The sequence below is a fragment of the Lasiosphaeria miniovina genome (assembly GCF_030549165.1).
Source record: "Lasiosphaeria miniovina strain SMH2392-1A chromosome Unknown B0T26scaffold_6, whole genome shotgun sequence".
Classification (NCBI taxonomy): Eukaryota; Fungi; Ascomycota; class Sordariomycetes; order Sordariales; family Lasiosphaeriaceae; genus Lasiosphaeria; species Lasiosphaeria miniovina.
Genome location: NW_026848225.1, coordinates 136,410 through 162,678, shown reverse-complemented (window position 1 = coordinate 162,678; position 26,269 = coordinate 136,410). Strand labels below are relative to the sequence as shown.

At 54.1% G+C, this 26,269-nt stretch overlaps 7 protein-coding genes across 7 annotated transcripts; 4 read left to right on the top strand and 3 right to left on the bottom strand.

Annotated features, from left to right (window-relative positions):
• Positions 1 to 206: 206 nt before the first annotated feature.
• B0T26DRAFT_754276 (WD40-repeat-containing domain protein) lies at positions 207 to 1,992 on the bottom strand (the record flags this gene model as incomplete). The annotated part of the gene is made up of 3 exons (XM_060445808.1): positions 207 to 1,178; positions 1,238 to 1,343; positions 1,400 to 1,992. 3 exons carry the CDS (start codon positions 1,990 to 1,992, stop codon positions 207 to 209), a joined length of 1,671 nt encoding a protein of 556 aa, XP_060292299.1.
• Positions 1,993 to 2,171: 179 nt separating this feature from the next.
• B0T26DRAFT_720092 (uncharacterized protein) lies at positions 2,172 to 5,147 on the top strand. The gene is made up of 2 exons (XM_060442459.1): positions 2,172 to 2,463; positions 2,608 to 5,147. Exons 1-2 carry the CDS (start codon positions 2,352 to 2,354, stop codon positions 5,013 to 5,015), a joined length of 2,520 nt encoding a protein of 839 aa, XP_060292298.1. The 5' UTR covers positions 2,172 to 2,351; the 3' UTR covers positions 5,016 to 5,147.
• B0T26DRAFT_813856 (urease accessory protein UreG) lies at positions 5,148 to 6,381 on the bottom strand (the record flags this gene model as incomplete). Its single annotated transcript, XM_060447343.1, has 2 exons — positions 5,148 to 6,021; positions 6,107 to 6,381. The coding sequence occupies 2 exons, from the start codon at positions 6,379 to 6,381 to the stop codon at positions 5,373 to 5,375; spliced, it is 924 nt and encodes a 307-aa protein (XP_060292297.1). The 3' UTR covers positions 5,148 to 5,372.
• Positions 6,382 to 13,341: 6,960 nt separating this feature from the next.
• B0T26DRAFT_654105 (uncharacterized protein) lies at positions 13,342 to 17,634 on the bottom strand (the record flags this gene model as incomplete). The annotated part of the gene is made up of 2 exons (XM_060438517.1): positions 13,342 to 15,579; positions 15,631 to 17,634. 2 exons carry the CDS (start codon positions 17,632 to 17,634, stop codon positions 13,342 to 13,344), a joined length of 4,242 nt encoding a protein of 1,413 aa, XP_060292296.1.
• A 1,301-nt stretch (positions 17,635 to 18,935) lies between these two features.
• Positions 18,936 to 20,883, top strand: B0T26DRAFT_720083 (putative GTP-binding protein Drab11). The gene is made up of 5 exons (XM_060442458.1): positions 18,936 to 19,444; positions 19,537 to 19,549; positions 19,658 to 20,047; positions 20,130 to 20,210; positions 20,278 to 20,883. Exons 1-5 carry the CDS (start codon positions 19,424 to 19,426, stop codon positions 20,418 to 20,420), a joined length of 648 nt encoding a protein of 215 aa, XP_060292295.1. The 5' UTR covers positions 18,936 to 19,423; the 3' UTR covers positions 20,421 to 20,883.
• A 92-nt stretch (positions 20,884 to 20,975) lies between these two features.
• B0T26DRAFT_720078 (Brix domain-containing protein) lies at positions 20,976 to 22,747 on the top strand. The gene is made up of 3 exons (XM_060442457.1): positions 20,976 to 21,235; positions 21,363 to 21,580; positions 21,672 to 22,747. Exons 1-3 carry the CDS (start codon positions 21,099 to 21,101, stop codon positions 22,262 to 22,264), a joined length of 948 nt encoding a protein of 315 aa, XP_060292294.1. The 5' UTR covers positions 20,976 to 21,098; the 3' UTR covers positions 22,265 to 22,747.
• Positions 22,748 to 24,267: 1,520 nt separating this feature from the next.
• Positions 24,268 to 25,611, top strand: B0T26DRAFT_654380 (uncharacterized protein; the record flags this gene model as incomplete). Its single annotated transcript, XM_060438540.1, has 3 exons — positions 24,268 to 24,603; positions 24,709 to 25,076; positions 25,140 to 25,611. The coding sequence occupies 3 exons, from the start codon at positions 24,268 to 24,270 to the stop codon at positions 25,609 to 25,611; spliced, it is 1,176 nt and encodes a 391-aa protein (XP_060292293.1).
• Positions 25,612 to 26,269: the final 658 nt, after the last annotated feature.

Genomic DNA, 26,269 nt, shown 5'->3' with positions numbered 1-26,269 from the left:
CTTATTTATCATCAGCGAGATACCACGTCCGCATATCAAGATATAATTACGCCACAAAGATATTCATACATACAGGCCATATTACATAGCAGACAGCCATTGGCAGAGCGCATGCGCTGTCAAGGCCTTGATTCATCAACAAACAACCGACGAAGCACAACTGGACTTTCAAGGAGGTTGGGTATCATGTTCTCTCCCGTCTACATCTAATCCTTCCTGGCAAACCGTGCCAGCGCCGGACCCAGCTCCGCCTTCTTCTCCTCGTGCTTCTCGCTGTTCTTGTCCTGCAGGGCCTTCATCATCTCCTCGGCCTTGAGCCGCGTCTCGTCTATAATGTTCTTCTTCCGCTGCTTGCGCAGGTACTTCTTCAGCGCGCCGCTCTTGCCCCTGGCGCGGTGCCGGAGCTCCTCGGCGATGCCCGCCACGGGCGTGTCGAGGTCCTTGTCGGCCTGCCGCTGCTTCTCGGACCGCAGGTCGAGGTTGCCGATGAAGTTGGGGTCCAGCGCAATCATTTCGGGCTTCAGCTTGTTCAGCAGCGCTTTAACCTCACCCTCCTGCCGCTGCTTCTTGGTCTCGTAGGGGTTGACTTCGAGCGCGTCGAAGTTGGCCTCGCCCGCGCCTGGGATGATGATGGACGAGAAGCCCTCGCTGTGGCCCAGGCCGAGGAGATCCTCAAACGGACACCACCGCACGCGCTCTATGGCTTGCCCGTCGCCTCCCCACGCCATGTACGGGCTCTGCACCTTCTCCTGGGTGGCCCTGTCCTTGGAGAACAGGCCCTTCCACACCGTCGTTCTCGTGCCCCAGCCGACGGCCGTCAGGCCCGTGTCTGATATTGCCACCGACGACGCGGGGGATCTGGTGAAGTAGTTGTTGACCTCCTTGAGCATGCGGATGTCCCAAACCGCCATCTTGTTGTCCTGGCCCGCCGACACCATGTACCGGCCCTCGCGATCTATGGCGAGCGACCGCACGGGGCCGCGGTGTGCGAGTAGCTTGACCAGCGGTTCTGACGAGTTCGGCGACCATAGTGTGACGGTGCCGTTCTGATGGCCGACATGTAGCACGGCGTTGTAGGGGTTCTGGGCGAGTGAGGTAGGGGTGCCGAGTTTCGTGGCGATCTCGGTCACGAGCTGGCCTGTGGATGTGTCTTGGTACTTGAGCTGGCCATTGATTCCCTGAGGCGGTTCCGTTAGTTTAGTCTAGCCCTGTAGCATGTCCTAGTCCTCCAACTCACCAGCGTTGCCAAGAGAAAATGGTAGGGGAGAAACTCCATGTGTGAGACTTCGACATGCTTCTTTAGACAGTGGAGCTCGACACCATTGGAGTCGTATATGTAAACGCTAGTGACGCAGTTAGTTCTCGCTTCCTCTGTTCTTTCCAAGGAAGGGGGGCACACTATTTCTTTTGAGCCACGACGAAATAGTTGTTGTTGTGTAGCCAGCGGGCATCCCTTATTGTCTCGCCCAGCTGCAGCTCGCAGCCGAGTTTCCCCTCGCGCCAGTCCATGGTCGCAATATGGCCTTTCCTCCCCGCCACGAGCAAGTCCCGCCCGTTCCTGCTATATTCGCACACATAGGGGCCCAGGGCTGGCAGCTTCAGCTCGAACTTGCCCCGCGCCGCCTCGATTGCGACCTCGGACTGGATGTCATGTTGGCGGACCCTGTAGGTGCGCTCGAGCTCCGTCTCGGCCTCGATGAAGCCGCCCGTGTTCTCGAGCAGGATCTCGGCCTCCTTGGCCTTGAGGGCAGCCGTCTTGAATTTTGTCTCAAGATTGGTGAGGTTGCGGCGCAGCTTCTTGTCCTTGACGCCCTTGACATCGATCCTCCTGCCGCGGCCGTAGTCCCTCAGCGCGTGCTTGGTGCGGCGCGCCTTGGCTAATTCCGTCTTGGACTGGAACTCGGTTCGGGCCCCCGTAACAGCAAGGGCGCCATTGGCATTCGGTTGCTCTACCCGGGCTAGGGGGGCGTCGGCAATGTCTGTGGCCTCCATTTCGTGTCGGCGGGTTTTTCGTTTCCGAGAGAAAGCTGTCAATGAGGGGGGCGGCGACGCTCAAGCTGCCCATCTCAACCATCCAACTTTTTTTGAGGGGCGGCCCACTAAAAAGTTACGGCCTCCTTATCGATTTGCTCACAGAAAACTCGATAAGAAGAATTCAGCAGGCTGATAAGCGCACAACTTGGAAAAAACATGCCCCGCCATCGTCGCCCCTCGATATTGAATCCAATTCAATACCTACTGTGTAACCCCCAAGCGACCTCTCGAATTTCCAGACAGAGACAGCTCGGCTTCCATCGCTCTCCAAAGTGGCGTCTCTTCCCTTCCGATTCAAATCCGGCGGCGACGGCAAAATGCCCGCCCTCGTGAATAGCGGTCACTCGCACCGGCCGACGACTAAATCGTCCAACAAGCCCTTCAAGTCGCGCAAGGCCAGCAAAGGTTCGCTGCGGAATGCTGCCAAAGGTATGAGTCCCACCGGGCCGCTCAGTTCAGTCCCAACCTTAAACATCCAGCGAGCCATTTGTAGAATGGGGGGAGGACAAAGGGCTTATAAATGAGTGGCAAACCACTGCTTGTGTTCCCAGGCTGATCCAATTCCGCTCCAAGGCAAGGTCGCCGACGAACGAGGGCTGCGCAAGACACCGCACCAGCAAATCATGTCTAAAATCGACCGCCGAAACCAGGCGAAGCAACGGCAGCTGGTCAAGCTCAGAGAACACCAGAACGAGACGTCTGTCTTCTCCGGGAGAGACGGCGCCCCCAAGAATGTCGCCGTCATTCCCCTCTGCCGCGACGGCGACGCTGCCGCCGCTATTACGAGTCTGAACGGAAGCATTGATCTCGAGGCCGAGGTGCCCGAGACCGGCTGCTTCCGTGTGCCAGTCGACAGATTCAAGCAGAAGCTGCAGTACATACCCCTGACGAGGGACCTCACGGCATGTCTCGATGCTGCGAGGGTCGCCGACTTTGTGGTCTTGGTCGTGTCGGCGGACGAGGAGGTGGACGACCTGGGCGAGCTGATCCTGCGGAGTGTCGAGAGCCAGGGGTTATCAACCCTCTTCACCGTGGTTCAGGGCCTCAACAAGATTGAGCCGGCGAAGCAGCGCCTCTCTATTCTCGGGTCGCTCAAGTCCTACATCATGCACTTCCACCCCGAGCAGGAAAAAGTCTACAGCCTCGACAACAGGCAAGAATGCTCGAACCTGATGCGCTCGCTCTGCAATACTACACCCAAGGGCATCCGGTGGCGAGACGAGCGGAGTTGGATGCTTGGCGAGGATGTCAAGTTTTCCACCTCGCGGTCAGAGTCGACTATTCTCACTGGCGTGATCAGGGGCAAGGGCCTCAAAGCCGACAGACTCGTGCATGTTGGAGACTGGGGCACGTTCCAGATTGAGAAAATCACGGCGGCGCCAATCGCAGTGCGACCCAAGAAAGGCGACAACGCCATGCCTGTAGAGGAGGCCGCGGCGGAGGAGACCCTCGACCTGCCAGGCGAGGATCGAGACGACGTTGACGACCTTGCCCCAGAGGAGGCTTTTATGGCCGATGTTGAAGAGGAGGAAATGGCAACCGACGACGCTACAGTTGCTGGTGTTTCGTCGAAGAAGGGTGTCTTGCTGGATGATCACCACTATTTCTCAGACGAGGACAGCCATCCTAAAGTGCGGAAGCTGCCGAGGGGCACCTCTTCGTACCAAGCTGCGTGGTATCTGGAGGACGATGTTTCAGATTCTGGCTCCGACCTCGACGACTTTGAAATGAAGGATGTGGACGATGCCGAGGATGCCGCGCAGCCCCAAGACGGAGTCGAAGGGCATGCCGCAAGAGAAACCCAGACAGAAGCCGGCGGATCCGAGTACCCGCAGTCGGAGATGTTCATCGAGCCCGATGAGGGCGATGATGCCATGGAGCTTGAGGCGTACCGGAAAAAGAAGCGGAGTGATGCAGAGGACGACATGGAGTTCCCTGACGAAATCGAACTCCACCCACAAGTCCTCGCTCGCGAGCGGCTTGCGAAGTACAGAGGCCTCAAGAGCTTGAGGTCAAGTCCTTGGCAGGAAGACGAAGACCGTGCACACGAGCCAGAGGAGTGGCAGCGGCTGTTACGGATTCCAGACTACCAAGCGTCTCGGACCAGGTCGTCTCGCGAAGCTCTTGTAGGTGGTGTGGCTCCTGGAATCCGCGTGCATGTCCACCTCAAGGGTGTACCGGCAACGGCTCGGGAGTCTTACAACCCAGCCAGACCCGTCACTTTGTTTTCGCTATTGAGGCACGAAAACAAGCGGACTGCTGTGAACGTGCTCATCAATCTCAGCTCGGACCATCCGACCTCGCTCAAGTCGAAGGAGGAGCTGATTATGCAGTGCGGCCCTCGCCGGTTCGTCATCAACCCTCTCTTCTCCCAAGGTGGCAACACGCCCAACGACGTGCACAAATACTGTCGCTACTTGCACCCCGGCCAATCCGCCGTGGCGACCTTTATGGGGCCCGTAACATGGGGCGCCGTGCCGGCTCTCTTCTACAAGAGGACGGTCCCAGCAGCGGCCGGAGAGAGCTCCAACGGCTCTGACAGCTCCGACAGCGAGGCCGAGGAGCAGTCCACTCTGCCGCTAACGCTTGTTGCGACGGGGACAGCGCTGGCCCCTTCGACATCGCGCGTCATTGCGAAGAGGGCCGTCCTCACAGGCCACCCGTATCACATCCACAAGAAGATTGTCACGATCCGCTACATGTTCTTTAACCGCGAAGACGTCGAGTGGTTCAAAGCGCTGCCGCTGTGGACCAAGAGGGGCCGGTCAGGGCACATCAAAGAGCCGCTGGGCACGCACGGGTATTTCAAGGCCACGTTTGACGAGCGGATCAACCCGCAGGACTCTGTCGGCGTCAGCCTGTACAAGCGGGTGTGGCCCCGCAATGCCAGGCTGCTCGGCGGTGGCTTGCCGCTTGACGTGGGCGAGGTCGTGTCGGCGGAGGTGCCGGCCTCTGAGGCCATGGATGCGGAAATCTCGTAGGGAACAAGAAGCTTACTGATAGATGATAGACACGTTTGCCCGCCAGGTCGGGTACTTTTTATGAACCGGCTACGAGGAAAAGAAATGAAATCACACTAGCTTGCCGGTATATATAAATATATAAATATATGACTTTGGGTTCATGTTTGATTGCTTTTCGATTGGTCTTTCTGGCACTCGTTTCGGCATAACAACGCTCAGCTATCTAAAGAGTGCCATAATTCCTCGTAGATAAACGATCCAAGAGCCAATAGAGAAAGGTGAATATAAATGGCCGTAATTTCTTTTGCTTGAGATATTATTCCCGCTCATCCGCCCCTCCGCGCCCCCCCCCCAACCTCATACACCCCGTCTTCTTCAAGAGCTGCCACTCGCGAGCGCATCTAGGCCCTCGGTCGGTCGCGGGCCCCCGGCAGTCCTGCGCGCCTCCTCGGCGCCGCTCGCCCGCCAAGCACTCAAAATGAGATTAACAATATGCTCGACGCCGACGCCCTTCTTGACCTGCGCAAACACGGTCGGGCCGCCGTCGCGCATCTTGCGCGCGTCGCGCTCCATGACGCCCAGGTCTGCGCCCACCGCCTCGGCCAGGTCCGTCTTGTTGACCACTAGCAGATCGCTCTGCGTGATCCCCGGCCCGCCCTTGCGCGGGATCTTGTCGCCGCCGCTCACGTCGATCACGTACACGATGAAATCCGCCAGCTCCCGGCTGTAGTTCGCCGCCAGGTTGTCGCCGCCACTCTCGATCAGCAGCAGGTCCGTGTCGAACTCGTCGTGCAGGTCTTCGAGCGCCGCTAGGTTCGCGCTGATGTCCTCGCGCACCGCTGCGTGCGGACACCCGCCCGTCTCTATGGCGGTGATGCGGTTTGCTGGCAGTGCGCGCTGGCGCGTCAGGAACTCGGCGTCCTCACGTGTAAAGATGTCGTTCGTCACCGCGGCGAGCGACACGCGCTCGCGCAGTGCCAGGCACAAAGCGAGCATCAGTGCTGTTTTTCCGGAGCCGACGGGGCTTTCCCAGGGGGAGATGTGTTAGTTATACATGTAGATGTATAATACGTGTGTGTGTGTGTGTCTGCTTAGGGAGGGAAGCTCACCCGCCAATGCCGACGGTAAAGGCGCGGTCGTCCCAGTTGCGCCCCTCGGTCAGCGGCATCTCGCGGCCCAGGTAGCTGCCGGGCCCGTCGAGGATCTCGTGGCTGTGGCCATGGTCGGCGACGTACTCGTGCGAGGCGTGGAAGTTGATGCCGTCGTGGGAATGGGTGGCCGGTTGCTCGTGCGAGGCGTGGAAGTTGATCCCGTCGTGTGAGTGCGTTGCCGGCTGCTCGTGCGAGGCGTGGAAGTTGATCCCGTCGTGCGAGTGCGTTGCCATGGTGTCTTTGTATGCTATCTTCACTTTTTATAAGCTAGGGTGTCTGTGTATGTCGAGCGTCGGGTACGTGGGGAGTGACCGAGACTAGGGTATGCCAGCCTAGCCCGAGTTGCCAGGTTAATTGAGCTTCCGAGTCGACTAGAACACGATGACAAGTAATATCTTTTCGCGGTGGGATAGAAGAGACAAATCAGTCAACTCAAGCGAGGCAAGGTGATGTGCTATTCGCGAGGAGGGGTAATAAGCTCGCGAACTGCCAGTTGGTGGTAGGAGTACCGCAGGGAGGCCGCTTATCGGCGGGCTCTGCAATTGCACCGCAGCCGCTAGGCCCCATCCGGCCGCTTACCGCCCCCCTCGCGCGCCCCCGCGCAATGCGCCCCTCACGTCGCGATAAATCCCCCGCGGTAAGCCGTCGAATTATCAACCAGCCTTTACCACTCAACTTCAACGTACGTTACCACTCATCCTGACCCGCACCCGCGCGCGCGCGCAGCCCTCAATTTACCACGCCACTAGCTATTTGACTCGCGCCATGGCCATTACGCGTCGTACAGGGGCCAGGGGGGGGCGCGCAGGCCCCCTTTCCGGCCGGCTTGCCTGCTACGGCTGCTGACGTCCCGGACGCGGCTGCCGACAAGCGCGCGCGCACCGCTCATACGGCCGGCCTACAAGCCAAGAGAGACGAGCAGCCGAAGAATACAATGCGCAGCTATGCATCCAAGCAGAAGCAGTGGAGGGCGTGGTGCTTGACGCCGCGCCCCAGCCCCGATGGCGTGCTCTCGGCGTAGTCAGACGGCGAGCTCGTTACCCCTGATAAGCTGGCCGCCTGGCTCAGCGAGGACCTCCTCCTCCGCCGCGTCGCCGCACGGGGGCGGCGCCCGGCCAACCAGCCGGCCCCTAGCGCAGATGCCGGCCCGGCTGGCCCGGGGGAAAGCCCCCTCGCCAAGGCGGAAGCCCTGGCCGAGACGCTGCGCGTGCCGCTGGCCGAGGCGGTCCAGATCCTCTGCGACGACCAAGAGGGCTACGAGCCGCCAGAGGATATCGATACCGAGGAGGGTGCTCCCCTAACTAGGGCCACCCTTGACGCCTATATCGCAGCCGTCATGGAGCTATGGCGGCTGCAGGTCGCACACGGCAGCAAGAATCTCGAGAACCCTCGCAGCAGTGCCGTACGCGGCTTCCTCGAGCAGCGGAGCCGGTAGCGCTCGCGTATCGACCGCGCCGCTTTTAAGGACAGCGGTAGTGAGGGCATCCAAGCGGGCTACTCTACCGCAGAGTGGTCCGCCATTCAGAAGCACCTACTTAGTACATCGGCCGCCATGCCACAGAACTTCCGTACGCGTATGGATCTACTCTTTAGCCACTATTACCTCTTACGCGGGGAGAACCGCCGGAAATTAGATCTGGCCGATCTGTTCATGTTAGAGTACCCTCTTACAGAGGACCCTACGCCGTGTGGGTGCCTTGTAGCGCTCCTACAAGATGGCAAGATGAATAAGACGGCCCAGAAGAAGTTTATGGGCGCGCTCCGCCACCGAGACCCCCTCCTCTGTACGCAGGGCGCCCTCGCGCAGCTACTCTTCTGGCGCTGGCATATCGCCGGCGACCGCCGCCGACCTTCTGCCGCCGCCAAGACTGGTATAATATTAAGGTCCTCGTGGGCTCTGACCGTATGCAAGAGCTTTCCTACCGTACGCAGCTCGAAGAGACGTGGAAGGTCTTTGGCGCCGTCGGTTTAACGGCCAAGAAGAAGACCCACCTACCGCGGCGTGCCGGCGCACAAGAGGCTGAGACGCACGGCACATCGCTCACACAGATCTCGCAGGCAGGGCGTTGGAATACGAGCGTGCTATACAAGGCGTACTTAACCCACCTACCCCGGCAGTTCATGCGCATTGTAGCCGGCTTCTCAGGGACCGCTGGCGACTATTTCCTTACGCGCGCTGTACACGAGCCGCCAGCCGCCCTGCAAAGGCAGCTCTGGCCATGGATCGAGGCGTGGGAGCAGCGCTTTGAGGCGCGCGCGCGCCGTAAGCGGTGGAGCGAGGGCGACCTTGGCGACGACGACCTTGCCGGTGATGGCTTCCTCAAGCTCCTACGGCGCCTACGGGTAGTGCTCCTGCAAGACCTAGCTGCCTTGCAGCCGCAGTTCCCTACACTACCCTTCTTCTCATATGCCCCCCTTCGCGGCCCTGACTGGGCCACATTTGCAAAGAGCGTACAGGCTAGCGTTGATGATGTAGAGGAGCCGGCATCGCTGCTTGTTAAGCGGGCTCTCCCGGAGCTCCATAGCTTAATCGAGAGCACACGCAGCGCGATCTTATATAACACCCATCAACTACATAGCCGACTAGCTAGCGAGTTAGCTAGCCAACTCGCTATACAACAGCAACAACTTGACCGGCTATTCAATACCAAGATCACTATGACTAGCTATTTAGGCAGCGCCACCACCACTACCACGCCGGTAGTAGCGCCAGCGATAGGGCTAGCACTGGAGCCAGCAACGGCGCCTTTGCCTACGCCTACGGCAGAGCCAGCAGCAGCATTGGGGATACCTATCATTACCTACCTCCCAAAGGTCTATACAGTGGCGGATGTATGGCGCAAGTGGAAGGCAGGCGTGGCCGGCGGGCCGGCCATCGAGAGCCTTGAGGAGCAGTACGGCCACCGTTGGCGGCCGGGCAACACCATGACTGTGCAGTTTTGCCGCCGGAAGGTAGTTTGGGATGCCCTCAGGGCCCTTATAGCTCGCGGGAGGAGCGAAGAGGAGGCTTTGCAAGAGTTAGAAGCACTGCGAGACGGCCAGAGCCTTAATAGGCTACTTGACTTGCTCCGCCAGCGGCGCCAACGCCAGCGGCATCGTCAAAAGCGGTAAAAAATATAACTTAAGGAGCACTCGCAATAGCAAATCTTATCTATCCCTAACCCCGTAACACCTGAGCCGTTTCAAGGTTCAAGTTCCCAACCATCTGACAAGCCATGGCGCGCACACGAGGTCTTAAGAATTGATCTTGAATAGAGTCGTAAAGCAGTATAAAAATTTTACGCAGAGGATTGTCTAGCGCTATCTCTTCCTATTTATCATTTTAATGGAAATTCATTTTGGAGCAGAATTCCATGTTGGAGAATCTTGAAAAATAGAGGGAGGGAGAAAAAAGGGCCTTCTTTTCTTCACCCCCGTATCCGTACCTTTGTTCCCTTGGCCGCGCGCTTCGCAAGGTCGGTAAGGGAGTAGAGAAAAGAAGGCACATCACGGGATTGAACGCGGGACCTTTACGATACAAATCTACGGTTTGCATATTATACTATGAGCAAGATTTAATTTATAGATCACGGGTACGCGCGTAAAGCGAGGAAGATCACATAGGAATTGGTGAGCGATAGAGCGCGGGCTAGGTACGCGGCTAAGATGGACTTGAAAATGAAGAACTTCCACTAGGTAAAAAGGAAATCAGTTCAAAATATACTACTGGGGTTCTCTTAGACGTACCCAAATGCTTCTATAGTATAGAGATCCTTTTCTTGTTAAAAGAGGATTCCCCGTCTTGGTAGCAATGAAGCTTCTTTCACCACAGTACGAGTACGACAAATTCACCACAGTACATACATTGTCGTTTTCTGTGACAAGGTATCTAATTGCCAGCTTGACAGCTTGGTTTTCGCGTTCAGCTCCTTTGTTCGATGGCGAATGTGTCGTCTGGAATTGACCCACTTTTCATGGAATTGGACAGGCCCTGGTTGACATGCCTTTGAGCTTCCTTCATTCTTTGTTATTTCCTTCATTCTTAACTCGGAATGTCCTCATTTCATTCGGAATGCCCTCTTTCGGGCTGATTACAACGCCTCCCTTGCCTTCTCTCCACGAGTATAAGGAAGCGTTCTTTTCTGTACTTTTAGACCTATTGAGCAGACAATTCAATGCGCTGTCAACTTCGATCGCGTGCAACAGAATGCTATGCCGTTGTGAACGATAGGTCTGATCTCAGCTCTTGAAAGAGAGCTTGATACCATGTTCCAATGAACTTTCCGTCTCTGTCCGAGATTATGATCTTTGGAAGTCCCCAGTCACATACTAACATGAGCATGGTCAGCGTTCGAGATCATTCAAGAGAAATTGAGCATGCAGGCCAACCTTGTTCATCACGACCCTGACAGGCCGACATTCCTCGAACTAGACGCATCAAAGCAACGGGATTTGGTATATCGACGTTTTGAGCGATGAGTCAGACGAGAACAATCCCCCTGCTCCCCTTGGCGAGATGCATAGCGTCATTACGGCGAAGAGAAACGAGCAGAGCACTGAAACCACCCCAACGAAACCAGCGCTCCGAGAGGATGTCTAGCCATGGTAGGTACATTAGGTATTAGCGGGGGACTTTCCAAAATCTAAAAGGCCTCAATATTTTACGGCTCACCTTAAGGTTTTTCGCCAAGGCAGGTATAGCTATTCGTAAGTCTATTTTAGAATTCTAGAGGCCTATCCATTCTCTAGAAATACCTATTACCATAGTCCTTTACTCCTTTCTAAGAACAAGGTCCTACAATACGCCGAGTTGATGTTGGAAGCAACCCAGACCGGACGCGAAAAGGCCGTTGAGATGGCCACTCAGAACGAACTTGAAGCCAGCAAGCTCAAGCATGAGCTTGACATCGCACGGGAACAGCTCCCAATTCACAACGACTCAGCCTCTAACGCAGAGTTAGGTAACGACAGTTTTAAGGCCCTCACAGCAGGGCATACAACTGCAAGGGATGAGCTCGGTGGCACTGAAGCGCACAGCTGAGGAAGTACTTTTCAGGACAGATGGACCTAGCAAGAGGCTCAAGCCGCCAAGTTTGATCAGCCTCGAACCGTATATTGGCGAGAAACTAAACGAACTCTCGAGCGCAGCTCAGAGTATGATTCTCCGCGAGAGGCCCGCGGAGGTCTACTGAACCCAACACACTTCAAGGCGGGGGGTCAAGGCCTCGTATACATCACCGAGCTCGCCCTCGAAAAGGCAAGACTTCTCAAGGGGAGCCCGTCGCAGGGAAAGTTGCATGACCGCTAGGTTGAAGAAAAGACTACCGAAGCGAACAAGAGGGTTGGAGATCTCATACGCAGGGCCGCCTTCAACAGCGACGGGGCACACGAGCCTCCTCCTACTTGTAACCGTAATCTAGTAGTAGCCAATATTCATAGGGAACTTGATCGAGAGTCTCCAAGAGGTCGAGGCTGCGACTCGGCCAGTCATTGAACAAATTCATATTGGACGAATACATAAAGGATTAGAAACTATCGAGACGTATATAATCGCAATAATACGACCCTGAACGCATCAACACAGACCTGAACGCATCAATACGAATCCAAAGCGCATGGAGATGTGTCTAAACGCTCGTAAAGGAGATTATTCTACTTATATTTAAGACAAAAGTCATTGTGTCTCCTTCCGCCCTAAGTTAGGGAATTTTTTGGGGTGAGGTCGGTATCGAGTGGACCTGCGCCTTCAATAACTCCCTCTCGAATTTGGCGGGATCCGATGGTGGCAGAGCGGGAGTGACTGCATGTCGCGAAGCGAAAGAAGAGAGGCGATGAAGAGCACAGAGAACAACATTATCGACGACCTGGAGTTCATATATTGCCATTATCGGGACGCCTAGAACCTTTGCCTTTCAATCGCGATCACTCTGGTACCCGGATGCTCCTTTGTCGCACAATTTCGTTGACATTTGCGACTTTTACTCACAGCTCGTAGAAGAGGGAAGAAAAATTAGGGAGGATAGCAATATCCCCCATCAACACCTCGTAGCTCCTAATCGCGATCACTCCGGTGCCCGGGACCCTCTTAGTCGCAATATTTCGGGACATCTTCATGTTCTCCTCACAGCTCGCAGAAGAGGAAAGAAGAATGAGGGAGGATAGTAAAACCCCCCGTCACTACCTCGTAGCTCCCCGTGGGACTGTAAGATATTTTTAGAGAAGGGACAGGCCTCTAAGATTATAGAATAAGCACCCCAATAGCTATTGCCTCCCTCGGCGAAAACCCTTTAGGGCGAGCCGTAAAGTGCTGGAGCCCTTCAGACCCTGGAAAATCCATCGGTAATTGCCAGACATTCAGGGATTAGACTACACCTACCTAGGCAGTTAAATAGTCAGCTCAAGAACTCTTCAGATCATGTCATTATTGTGGCATCAGTATTCCAATCAAGTCATTTCATTACGGGTTTATTACCTGCTGTCTGCGGAGCCCGCAGGCTCCTGGCATGATTTGAAATGTTGGTCATCTGCGAGAAATCAAACAATGTGAATCTTCCTCATATGGTCTTTTCTAGCCCCAAGATATACCGTAGGCATAGAGTTTGCTTGCCCTTATCCACCGCTAGTCGTTGCATTAGCTGCGATTAGCATAAGCCCAAACCAAAGCACAGAAAGCAGCGAGACAAGAATACAGAATACTCTGACATTATGACGTCAAATTACATGTAGAGTGCTCAGACCTTTCCCCACCTCACCCCACCCCTCGCACAGCGTCAGCCCTCAAGAGCTAATGTGTTATCCACCCGCCGCCGTGCATCAATATGTGCAACCTGTAGCCTCGTCTATATTAGGGTAGATGTGCACCTCGACATTTTTTTTTCATTCATTCTGCTAACAGCACGCCTCAGCAATCCGACCAGTTTCCTCGCTGTACCCCCTTCCATACATGTTTTCCCTTTTCCGCAAATGGAGCAGACTAAATTTTGAGAGGATTGTACTTGCGCCAAGAAACTTGTAGAAGCAAGAAATTGCGATAAAGACTGGCCGATAAAGACAATAAAACAAGGAACCACTCTTCCATGGTAATTAACAATAAAAAGCGAAAGACCAGCAGGGTTGAATGAATAATACAGAGTATACCTGGGTCGCCCGAGTAGGAGAAGACATTAAGGTCTTGCGCTTTTCTTGGCCTCAGGAATGTTCGATGACGCTGATGACTAGGCAGATGAAACCGAATCTTTGCCGTCGGAACCTCCCCTTCCGATCTTGAAGAAATTGAAGATATGCTCCCAGCGCGTGACGTTGATATGCTCGTAGCCACGGCCCTCGGCGAGCTGCTCGCCATACCACGTCATGGTGGGTGTGAAGGTATACTTCATGTGCGTCGCTTGCGCGGCAGCTCCGCGTGCCTTTACTAGACGGGCATCTTCGTAGAGCTTATTGGAGCACTTCGAGCGCTGACCGGGAATCATCTTGATGCCGCGCGGTGGATGGAAGATGATTCGTGTGTCTTCGTCCTCCGGCCCATCGTCGCCGTCCATGCTGTCGAGGTCCATAGCAGCGCTCTCGGATTGCTCGAGGTTTGGCGAGTAGTCATCTTTGTCGGGGGCTGGAATGGCCCTGTCGCCTAGCACCACCTTTCTGTAGCCTCTATTTGGCATCTCCCGATCTGGCGCTGGCAGAAACTTCTTAAGGTCCCTTAACAAGTGCCAAAGGAATTTCAATGTCGTATCGAACGGGTACTCAGGGTCGCATTCTGGCGGGGGGTCAAATCCCCCGAGCCAGACTTGTTCAAGATAGGTTCCGGGATTTTTCTCTGACCCATACTCCCGGACATACTGGATAACCCGTCGTTGCATATCAAGGAGCCCCTTCTCAGTTGGGGCATTGTCGCCAAATCGAGACCTTGCCATAGGATCCCAGATAATGACCTCGCACTTGGTGAACGGCTTCTTATGCGGGTTCACTGGCCGATAGATTGCAAGCCATGCGTGTCGCTTAGGTTTCGGGTCTTTTGGAATGGCCTGCGGGTCCCAATCTTCAGTAATAGTGTAGAAGAACCCCACGTACGTGTTATATCCGGAGGGGCGGCCTTTCTGGTCAATGAACGACCAAGTGAACTTAAACCAGTCGCTGATTCTGTGATACTCGTTTCTCCAGTCCCCGAAGTGGTCGGCCATTTGCATGTCAGCCCATGAAACTGGAAACCGGTACAGCGTCCACTGAAATCTGCCAGGCACGCTCGCTGTGATTGAGAGGTGGTTTGTTATTTCTTGACTGTCGTCGGTCCGGCAAACCTCGCTACGGAAAGACCATGGGGTTTCCTGAGTAGACATGTTCGTATCAAGTTCGTTATCGAGAGGCGGCGCATCCGGCAGGCTGCCGTTGCCTTCGACAGGTGACCCGGCCAAATCATCACGGGCCCTTTCTTGGATTGTCTGAAGGACAAGATCGGGATCATTCAACGTGACATGAGAGTAGCGCGGAATACGAATGCGCCGCTCGCCTCTTCTGCACCCTTGGTACTCGATACTTTCACTTGAGCCGACAACGTGAAATTTTTGAAATTGGTCGGCTCGCAGACTCGACCACCAACCAAACCAATTGACAAGGCTTTGCTCGTCATTTGCGTCAATGGCTTGATCCGCGTAGACTAGCGAGCTGTTGTCTTCATCCGCCCCATACGGGCCCGTTCTTGACAGCCGAAGATTGTGCAGCTCTGTGGCTACAGTTGCGGCCTTGAATCTGTTCTCGCAGTCAACCGAGGTCAACCCACGCAGGTTTGTGCCCAGCTGGAAATCAATATTGGAGATTTTGTTGGTCTTGCGATCCCCCAACATCTTGTCGTATGCATCTGATTTCTCAACGGCCAGTTCTAGCAGGTATTCGTGAATGTTCCAAGCCGCCACGAGCCGGTGAGTGTATCCCTTTCCCCACTTGGTAAGAAACCATTCCAAGATTTCCAGGGCGTGTAGAGGCTCAGAAACCAAGAAACTCGGCGTCAAGAAGATGGCCGTGCGTGCAGGAAAAAGTCGCGTGAGGCGAAGATCGCCTGGGGCCGCAGGACCATTGGCAAGCGAAATTGATGGGTACAAGGGATACGCCTGATTTGGCTCAGAAAAACACCAGTACTGGTCATATCTGCTGATGAGATATTTGTGAAGTTCTGGAAATCGGTGAATATTCCATGCAAGTGACTCGTGAATAATTATTACCCCGGGAGTCTTCTCTCCGACTGCCCAGAACGCAGCCCAGCTGCCAGCGTGGTGGCTCGAAAAAATCTGGCACTTTGGATTGCAGGCGCGCAACCAGTGATACAGTGCCTGCATTATTGTTCCCTTGGACTGGGGGAACGCAAGGAAGAAATTGTGAACCGTAGGCCGTTTCGGAAATGCCGGAAGAAGTCTTGTGTAGCTGAAGTTGAAGAGCCGCCTCAAGATAGCCTCTCGCTCAGACTTCGGGGCGTCGGCCCCTGATTCAGCTGGTTTGTTTACCGGAGTTGTCACTTCGGTTGCTGATTTCAACTCGGTTGTTGATTTCACCTCGGTTGCTGATTCTGGCTTTTCAATCGGCGGGAAAATGTTAATAGGCCGGAGCAAGCTCCCGCAGTCTAGCTCCGAGTCAAATATCAGATATCGAAGTGAGATTCCTGCGGGACTTGCTGGCTCCTGGCCTAACGAATCGACCCTCCATTCATCGCACTTCGTTGGGTATATGATGATATTGTACTCGGGCTGAGAACAGAAGAGTCCTAGCACGCCAGATCTCAGATATTCGGCAGCGTTGGTGAGAGCCGATTCATTCGCCTCGGACGTGATTGTTCCTTCGGCTAGATGGCCCCGAACGAGCACGTCCATTTTCAAAACCATTGTCTTAGCAAAACACTGGTAGTGGAATTCGATCGTCTCCTTCGCCGTGAAATCCGCAATCCATGTCTGCTGTGGATCGCGAGGCATATTATTGAAATCCACCTTGATAGCTGCAGAAGTTCCCAGGGCCAACATCTTCCCCAAGCTTTGTGTCAGAACTTTTGACCTATACGTAGCAAGGGAGAGCTTTTTAGGCCCAGGAACAGGGACAGGAACAGGAACAGGATTTTCAGCAGGCGGAGGTGGAGGGCTGCGGAGACGAGATCGCACCAACATCCCCCTTGGTGCCGTGGGCGATCCTTCATTCGTGGGCATATCAATGTCAATCGGCTCGGGCTCCTGAACCAGTGCAGGGCTGATATCATCGTCATCGTCTAGGAAGCGGACAGATTTGTGCTTTTTTCTTAGCGGTATTTCTTCTTGTGGCACTGCTGCGGAAGTCTGTTCCGGTACGGGGAATTTTGGCTGTACTGGCGGCTCTTGCAGGCCGGGGCTCAGGGTCGCATCCATCGACGATTTTCTCGGGAGTGGCCCTTTCCCAATACCAAAGAAGTGCAAACTTGATATATTGGGGGCTAAGTCTTCCTTGTCCCGTGATCGCTTCTCGGCCAGTCTGCGCGTTCGCAATTTTCCAAACAACTTTGGCTCCTTCGAGGGGTCGGAAATGCTGTCTAATAAGGGAGCTCGCGTCTTCCGCATAGTACCACCAGAAAATATATTTCCACTGGGCCGCTTATTTAATGCACTTTTCTTGGCAGTCAAGTGGCCCTTTTGGGTGTCGCTGGCCATACGCGCAGACGAGGCTGCCCCGCCTCGAGTAGAAGTTTGGGTCTTTGATTGACCAGCGGCATTCCCACTTGGCGACTTGGCTGCCGCCTTTCGGGCAGTGCCCTGATACCCAGTGAGTGAACGGCGCTCGGCAAGGGTTTTGGAGGATGCGGGCGTCGCCCTTTGATTTGACGCAGCGGTCTGCTTCGCAGCGCTTGGGCTCCGATTTTCGATTTGGCTCTTGGAACTATCCGTAGTAGAGGCTAAGGTTTTCGAAGACGCCCCCGAAGGTTTTGCAGAACCTTTGGGTGTCTTCTCTTTAGGTTGAGCCTTCGACTTTACTGATGTGCCCGCAAAAGATTCCTCGCCGTAGACATCCTCGCCATAGACATCCTCGGCCGCGTCGTCCTCGCTAGAATCATCCATGCCTAACCCTTGAGGTTCTGGTTCCGGGAGGGTTGAAGTCAAAGACAGCCTTTTCTTTTTTCGTTTGGCATTCCGGCGGCGATGTCGCTCGGCTTTCTCCTCTTTGGCTTTTGTCTGACTTGCATAGAACGCTTCCAGGTCAAAAGGCTTTAGCTCGCCGCTTTCGTGCTTACGCTTAGTGTCTTCCCACATGGCCCTCAGCTCGTTTCCGAGGTTCATCTCGGGTTCCCAGGTGCTCTGATGTTGTGGGAAGCCCGACCACTCTACGAGATAGTGAATCTCGCCATTTTCAACCTGCCGCTCGGCTAGGATATTCTCGACACCGAACTCGTCATCGGAGTCGTGCTGGTCGTCGGCGGTCGATGTAAGCGAGATGTCATCGTCGCTTCCGGCCGCATCCTGAGAAGTAGCGCCTGAAAAGGCCTTTTGGCCGACATTCTTGAACATGGTGATTGCCTATCGCCAGACAAGGGCCCGACTACCCAAGCGCATTTGCGGCCTAGACAAGCAGGGGAGCAAGCAAAGGCCAATCTTATATGTCCACGCTAGAAGCTAGAAGCCGCTAGTACGACACAACTGTCCCTAATGTTTCTATCACAAGGAGCCGGGAAATCCCTGGCGTGATATGCGGTGTATCGTGTTTGTATGAACTGAAATTTGATTCTTGCTCGGCTCCTCGGAACCCTAGCTGTCCGCTGCAACGTTCTTGTGTGTTATCATCCAACGCACAACGACAGTACGGAAAGTGGGGAAACACGAATGTCTCTGCGGAAGTCGATGACTAGAAAAGTTGAGAGTGCTGATTTCTAGCTCTCGCGCGGAGTCAAGGGAATTAGGAAGGTGAGAAGACAGAGGCGGCCACAAGCAGGCAATTAACGCGCCGACCGAGCCCAAATGGCAGGATTCCCCGGGACGTGGGATCGTAATAGACGATGCTGGGCGTGTTTGTTTGGACAAGGCGTGGTTAGATTGGGTTTAGCTAGCGCCTTGTGTTTCGGTCGGAAAGCAGAAACAAACAGCCGTGGCTGAACCACAGTGGGCGTGTATCGTGCGGGGACTTTTTAAATCGATTGAGGAGACCGGTGATGTGGCGGATCTGCCTAGGAAGAAGATGAAAAAGGGAAGACGGATATGTACGAAAATTGCTGTCAAGACGCTGGTTGACTTTTCAGGCGATCAGAAGAGACGCGACACAGGAATGCCAGGATGCCAGGAGCTCGAAAGGCGATTCATTCCAGTGTGCGCAACTGGTCCGTGCGAGACGTAGACGGCAGGGGTAGAAAGGAAAAGGAGAACGAGTTAGATCAGCGGCACGTGATACCCGCTTCTGTCAGCCTGAGATTGAATTTTTCATGCAAAGTTTGCAATTTCGGAAAGGTTGCGGAAATTTCATGAAAAAATGAATGGGGCTTTCAGTCCGTGCGTCATGCCCCCATTTTCCTCCCAATCTGGCCAATCACAGTTAGTTATGTAGCTCCCAATCAACCAACTTGAACCAGGTCAGGAAAATCGAACACATAAAAAGCTCAAAAACGCAATAAAAAGCTCTGAGAAGTAGTTTTGTTGGATTTGCTATTTGGGCCTAGCGCCGCCCTCGCCCTCAGTTCAAATTTACCTGCCCTGGCCGGGCGGGCTGGGAGAGGATTTTGGTCATAAATAACCCTAACCCGAAAAAAATTCGATTCTTTCATGAATTTCATGAAAAATTCGAACTTTTTCCGACATATGGTAACACTAGAGTATACCTAGCCTCCCTAGGCGGCTGCCCGTCAGTTGGAACTTCCATTTGGGGGTGCCAAAGCACGCGCGACCTGTAGCAGCGGCCACCTCCCGATCCTGGACAGTGAAACTCCCGTCCCAGCAACCGGACCCTCACCCCAAGCCCTCTTTGGCAGCAGTAGTGGTAACCAGTTGCCCCGGCGGCTTTTCTCTCCATTCATCTACCCATCCATCCCCAGAATCCCCAGATCTTTAACTCCGTAGACTGTCATCCATCTCGATACCCTGCTCCCACCTGCCACCGCTGCCCCTGTCTCAAGGCCCCCAACACCGCCACTCGGTCGTCAGCTGCCCATTCCGCTAAAACAACGACCCACATCTGAGAGCCGCACCGCTCCCCTCTCCAGGCCTGTCTCCCCTGGACATCGACTTGGCCTTTGTGCGCAGCTCAGTCAACTACCATCGCTATCTGCCACAGACTCTCAACCAAATTACGTAGCGATTCCCGACCGCAGCCATGGCTAACGACGAGTACGATGTAAGCAGCTCTCTTCTATTGCTTCCCAGAATTCCCTTCTCGCGCCCCTCTCTCCAGGCTCGCGACAGTGCGCTGACGACAAGCTCCGACAGTTCCTATTCAAAGGTATCCATCTACGTGCCCCATCGTGAAGGCTGGCGAGGCTGTGCGCGCGTCGGCGTCGGCGCCGGCACACATGCATCGGGCCCGGCTAACTCGGCCTCCTTTTATTAGTTGTCTTAATCGGCGACTCGGGCGTCGGAAAATCCAACCTGCTCAGCCGTTTCACCCGCAACGAGTTCAACCTCGATTCCAAGTCCACAATCGGTGTTGAGTTTGCCACCAGGTCGATCCAGGTCGACGACAAGACGATCAAGGCACAGATTTGGGACACTGCGGGTCAAGAACGGTATCGCGCCATCACCTCTGCCTATTACCGGGGCGCTGTCGGCGCCCTTCTTGTCTACGACATCAGCAAGGCCTCGACCTACGACAACGTGTCGCGATGGCTCAAGGAGTTGCGGGACCACGCCGATACGAACATCGTCATCATGCTTGTGGGCAACAAGAGCGATCAGCGACACCTGAGGGCTGTGCCCACAGAGGACGCCAAAAACTTTGCTAGTGCGTCGAGCCTACACCGCTTTCTCCGAGGCGCGCGCCTTTGATCCCCGAGTCTACAATCGGCTAACCCGTGCGGCTGCAGGCGAGAATAACTTGTCATTCATCGAGACGTCAGCACTCGATGCCACCAACGTCGAGCTTTCCTTCCAAAACATCTTGACTGGTATGTAGTTCCCCGACGCTGATGTCGGACTTTCCAGTATCGTATGACTAAGAGTTGGCGTGTGTAGAAATATACAGAATCGTGAGTAGCAAGGCGCTCGACCAGGGTAACGGCGCCGACGGCGACAAGTCATATAATTCCAGCGGACAAGCCCTCGATATCGGGAAATCGAATGCCGCACCAGACGCGCAAACGAAGGGTTGCTGTTAATCGGGATGAATGCATGGCGTCATAAATGTGTTTTGTGTGAGGGGCCTTTAAGCAGAATCGGGATATGGATCTGCCAGCTTCGATCAGGTTGTTATGCCTCTGGGGGGGATTTTAGGAGTCGTTTCGGCCTTCCTTTTGCTCTTCTCCTTTCGGTCGGGATATCGCAATTGTTTTTTTTTGGCAATAACTCGTTCATGACTACGAGGCATTCGGTCAAATGAACTCTGGGACAATACCGTTTTCATACCTTCATGATTTCATAATTCTATTTTGCCAATCCCGGTGCTGTGTATGTTCGTCATGAGATTGCAAAGGGTGTGTAAATTATAGGCCGGTCGCGCGAGAGATGAGAGACGAACTAAGATAGCATCAAAACCACGTTTCTCATGGCTCTCCATTGGTACAAAGACCTTTATCTACCTGCTGATACACTAAAAATAACGTACATAGCGGGTCACGAGCAAAATTGGGGAGCTTGAGGGTCTTGTTCGCTCTTCTGGGGACATGGGGGCTTGGGGGACACCGCCTTTGGGAAACCTGCTAAGATAACGCGCTTATCTGCAAGTGGGGCATAGGCAGATCGAGAGCAGTTCTCGAACTTTTATAACCCCCGATTAGCGCCAGGACGCGCGCTCTATAGCCTCTTGTATTTGAATTCCTCAGATCCCACCAGACAACATGGCCGCCGTATACAAAACCCTATCCAAGCCGAGCGAAAAGGATGCGGATGGCGACAAGAATGGTAGCGGCACCCCGGGCGCCAAGAGAAACAAGCAGAAGGTCCTCATTCTCTCGTCCAGAGGCGTAACGTACAGGTTAGTGTTGTGCTGCGAGGTTTCTCTTTCCCTTCTCTCTGTCTATCTCTTCACGTACAAGCGCGTCATGACGAGTGTACTGTCTTTTTCAGGGCGTGATAATTGATTGTTTGGTTTGCGCACGCAGACACCGCCATCTCCTCAACGACCTAGCAGCGATGCTCCCGCACTCGCGCAAAGATGTCAAGTTCGACTCCAAATCCAAGCTGTATCAGCTGAACGAGCTAGCAGAGCTCTATAACTGCAACAACGTCATGTTCTTTGAGGCGCGCAAGGGCAAGGATCTCTATATTTGGTTCAGCAAGGTGCCCAATGGTCCGACGGTCAAGTTCCACGCGCAAAACTGTGAGCCAAAGCTTTCTCCTCCTCGCCCTTTCGGGTTTGCTTTGCTGTTGTGGTTCTGTTTTGCTGACTAAAGCGCGCGTGCTTCCCCTAGTGCACACGATGGAGGAGCTTCACTTCACAGGAAACTGCCTCAAGGGCTCAAGGCCAGTCCTCTCGTTCGACCTGGCGTTTGAGCAGGAGCCGCACCTCAAGGTGATCAAGGAGCTGTTTTTGCACATGTTTGGCGTGCCACAGGGGGCGCGCAAGTCCAAGCCGTTCATCGACCACGTCATGGGCTTCAGCGTGGTGGACGGCAAGATTTGGATCCGGAACTACGAGGTCAGAGAAGTAGAAAAGACCAAGGGCGAGGGCGAAGACGAGAATGAGGCGGACAAGGCGCGCAAGACAAAGGCCGGAAGCGAAAAGGAGACGGACGTCAGCCTCGTCGAAATCGGGCCCCGGTTCGTGCTCACGCCCATCGTGATACAGGAAGGAGCCTTTGGCGGGCCCATCATCTACGAGAACAAGCGCTTCGTCTCGCCAAACCAGGTCCGCTCAGACCTGCGGAGATCCAAGGCCCGACGGCACAACGCGAGAGCGGAGCAGCAGCGGGATCATCTAGCCAAGAGAGGGAACTTGGGCCTCTTGCCGAGTGGGGCAGCGAAGACTGTCGACGCTCTGGATACACGGGCTGTGTTTGCTTAGATTTCTTGGTAATCAAGAGTGATGTGTAGTTATGGGGTAGGTCGGTGACCTTGCTAGAGGAGCAACTGACCGGCTGCAAGTGGGAAAAGAGAGTTAGTTCCTCCGTGAACAAGGTCAATATACCCCCAAAATTTTCGTCTTGCACGAGTGTTCACTGTCAAGCCCTAATCCTATTCTTTGCGGTTCGAAGACATGACTGGGAGTTGTGTTTTATTTCAGTTCAGGGGCGAGACACTTCGTACGGTCAACGTCCTTATGAGGTCATATGGGTTTGAAGATGAAACAGATCTACCTATTTCTTGACGTTTTGGTGTTTTAAAACAACATCTTATCGATTTCCTTGAATTTTTGCCTCTTTAGCAAGTCAAGGAATTGAACTTAGACTCTGGAGAGGAAAGCCCAAACAATTGGCAGCACGATATCTTGGCGTTGACCCCAAATTGGTGTGCAACGAAAGCACGGACCCCGGAAAAACCCAGGCGCGCACCCATGGCTGATTCATTTCCGGGTCTCGCCTGGGGGATCGAGATGATAACATTTGGCTTACGTAGTATGCAGTAGCCCGGAACGCCATAAACAGACGTTCCTCCGTTCTTCCTTCCCCTCCCTTCCAAGCATCACCAAGGCTCAAACACCACCTAGCATGGCTCAACCACGCCTCCGACGCGTCTCCACGCCGGCGACAATGGCGACCAAGTCAGCAACTCCAAACGTGCTTTCGATGCCTCGTGGCACCGTCTGCAGCACCACCACCACATACCACTTCTCCCCTTCTCATAATAGCCCCAACGTCGGGGTGGATGCAGCTTAGAGTCTCGCGGACGTTGACGCCTTAGCTTTCTGGTGTTGGTGTGAGCTCTGGTAGACAGAATTAGTCTCTACCGGCTCCCCTTTGCTGCCGCTGAGGACCGATTCTCTCCCATTTGAGGTGTGAGAGTGTGTGAGTGAGTGAGAGCCAGTGACAGAAACCAAGTATCTGTCTATCTGGCTGGCTGCCAGAAGAAAGACAGAGAAACGAAGCATCAAAGGACGCCCCTTTAGACTTTAATATCGTCCCCCGGAGCACGGGCGACGTGACGGATTAAGTGTGTTGTTGGCAGACTTGGTCTGGTGAGTCACCTCCCTTTCTCGGTGGATGTTATGGGAATGTTAGACCAGCAAGGCAGCAAGCTTACTCGTAATTCAGACAATATCCATCCCATCTAACGGCTTGCGCTTCACTGTGCAGTGCTGTTGTTTGTGCGTGTGCAGCGCGCATATTAGGTGCTTTACAGGCAGGCTCGACTTGAAGACGCGAGGACGCGGCCAGACGGCCCCACACGCGACGTTCACGTACCTCCTTCGACACCGACACTGCTGTTTGGACTCTTTGTTCCTTCCGCATTCGAGCGCCCTCCCTCTTCACACACGCACCCGTGTCGACGAAGCGCCGTCGTCTTCTGCCTCAGCCCGACTTGTTCCACGACGCCTATTGGCACAACAGCCAGGTAACTTGCTACTTTATTTCTTCCATTCATTCCACTTTTCTACTAGATCTACCGTTATTTATATGGGGACCGGAATTTCAGTATTTCTCATTTTCTCTAAATCTTTGGGTCTACCTCGGTTTCGACGGCCTGAGCCTTAATATTTCCTGTTCTCGTACTACCCGCAACAAAACCTTCGTCCTCACTCATTATTTCGGTACACCCATTATTACCTACACAAACAAAGCGTACCAAGAATCAGGCCATCGTCGACGAGAGTCACGCTCTTATCTGTAGAGCTTCTGACTTCCGCGAACTTGGCCCTGACTTCACTTGTGCCTGGGCTGCGGATTTGAGCCTGTCTTCCTTTTTGTAGGATGCGATATCTTCACGGATCTAGACACCAACCTCAACTCTCTTGACAATTACCATTGTGACAAGCCATCTTTACTCTATCCTTCATGACCTTATTGTTGGTTTCCAAGCAAGCTCTGACTAGCGAATCTGTCCCCAGAATCAGCAACACCAGCTTCCACCATGTCGGTACCTGTTATCGAAGATCGGCAGATGGCCTACTCTGCCAGAACCTGCACCCTTGAGGCTCTCCCCGTTGAGACTATCAATGAGATACTCTCGAATGTGGATGACGACTCTCTGATCCAAGTGATGCGTGTCAGCAAGTATCTCAGGAAGATCGTTCAAACCAATTGGGCCGACATTCTTAGACCCATCATTGAGCGCGACTTCTCGCCAGCAGAGGCGTTTTTCCGCGTCTTTGACGTATGCTCTTCGAACTTGGTGTCCGCCTTTGACCTTTTCCACGACGGTGATGTCCGTTTCGGCGGCCAATTGATGTGCAGGCGTAGTCCTGAGGTCGTTCTGCCAAGTGCTTGCAATGACAGTTCTATCCACCTCGTTGGAAGTGGCAGCAACGACGACGGGGTTCCTGACCGTTGGACGACAAGCCTGTCTCTGAAGGAGGGCTTGACGAGAGTGCTCAAACTATGCCGGACCATCAAACAATGGGAAGTCGAGTTTCAGCGTCTGCGCTTCGTTTACCATCCACAACACAGTCGTACGCTCCGCCCCCATGAGCGCCAGCGCCTGCGACAGGGGTTGTACACGTGGTGGCGATTCTCCCGCTACTTTCATAGCAGCTACCACTTTGAGGGCACAGAGGACCTCCATCGCTTCTGGCTTAGGCGCCCAGAGAGCCCGGATGTGAGATGTAACTTTGTCCGAAAGTTCTCGACGACGCAGCTGCATGAGCTTTTTGACATGTGGCAGACTATCCGAGCAGCTGTGAGCATGGAGATTTGTCCTTCGATTGTCCATGTTCGGGAACAGTCGGTAAGTGTCCCAGCGTCCTGGTGCCGTAGCTCATCGTTGATCATATTCTAGGGTAATAGGCTGAGCAGAGCCGAGGCTGCTCGTATTGGCTGGGGCGACCCCATTGAGAATGACCATATTCTCGCCACCATCATGAAGCTGTGCCCAGAAGACATCCTCCACCTACTAGTTCACCGGCACCGGTACGCGACTAAGACGAGCGTTATCCAGTTTGTCCGGCTCAGTAACCCGTTCATTGAGGACTCGATCGAAATGTTCACCCAAGCGATCGAAGTTGTTCTCTGGGAGCGTGAGAAAATGCTCGTGGCCGAGAACGGAGACGATGCACTCGAGCCTGACATGTATTTCCCTTCATCGTCTGGCTTCCCTCGGCGGTACGGGGGCATTATTGATCACAGAAAGGCTGCAACGGAAAGACTTCGAGCCACATACAGTCACGATGCTGGCAAGGGAACGCATCACTTTGTTTTCCCCCGCGCAATGTACATTTTGGCGACTATCCCCGTGGGAAGGCTGGTTCCGAATTCCTGAGCACGGCTCGTCTCCCTGTTGAGCTCGTGGTTGTGTTCAAGACGGGATATGAAACGGCGTGAATATGTCAGATTTGACGAGTCAGTATCCAGTAAGTCAGGACTACTGCTCGGTGGCGATTGTGTTTGCGTGTTTTTTTGCACAGAGTACAGAATATAAGGAAGGAAATGGGCTACGATGTTCGGGCAAACACCCAGACACTTTCGATTCTATTTTACTTCTTTTCTTTAGAATAATTATAATGATGTACGTATTATGTAGCATAAAGTAGATACCTAGCTTATAACATCCATCCTGCTAAAATGCGCCCGTTTTCGTCGCGCTATAAATTTCCTGGAAACGTGACCCAATTCAGTCCTTGGACATTGGAGGAAAGGGAACGACGATGGGCGTCACTCTTAATCTTAATAGTAAAAAAGCTTAGGAGTGTTTGTTTCTGCAAATACGCCGTACCTTTGATATACGTCGTCCCTCGATGCTGTGCTGGGCGCTCGTCCACGGCCAGTGGGGACTGGCGGGATGGTGAAGGTCAGGCGGGAGGCGACGTTTTTGCCGCCAACCAAATGGCTGGGTTAGCTTTGCCTTTCAGGGACCTTGTCGCCAAACATGCATTGAATGCAATTCAGCCCAGGCTCCTTGGCACCCATCAAGTCAGCTC

Bases quoted from the DNA above. Each gene is read 5' to 3' on its own strand.
- B0T26DRAFT_720078 (XM_060442457.1), top strand. From the start codon at position 21,099: ATGGCCGCCGTATACAAAACCCTATCCAAGCCGAGCGAAAAGGATGCG. The intron at 21,236-21,362 runs GTTAGTGTTGTG...TTGCGCACGCAG, and splicing joins TCCAGAGGCGTAACGTACAG to ACACCGCCATCTCCTCAACG. The intron at 21,581-21,671 runs GTGAGCCAAAGC...TGCTTCCCCTAG, and splicing joins CAAGTTCCACGCGCAAAACT to TGCACACGATGGAGGAGCTT.
- B0T26DRAFT_720083 (XM_060442458.1), top strand. From the start codon at position 19,424: ATGGCTAACGACGAGTACGAT. The intron at 20,048-20,129 runs GTGCGTCGAGCC...GTGCGGCTGCAG, and splicing joins GGACGCCAAAAACTTTGCTA to GCGAGAATAACTTGTCATTC. The intron at 20,211-20,277 runs GTATGTAGTTCC...TGGCGTGTGTAG, and splicing joins CTTCCAAAACATCTTGACTG to AAATATACAGAATCGTGAGT.
- B0T26DRAFT_720092 (XM_060442459.1), top strand. From the start codon at position 2,352: ATGCCCGCCCTCGTGAATAGCGGTCACTCGCACCGGCCGACGACTAAA. The intron at 2,464-2,607 runs GTATGAGTCCCA...TTCCGCTCCAAG, and splicing joins GCTGCGGAATGCTGCCAAAG to GCAAGGTCGCCGACGAACGA.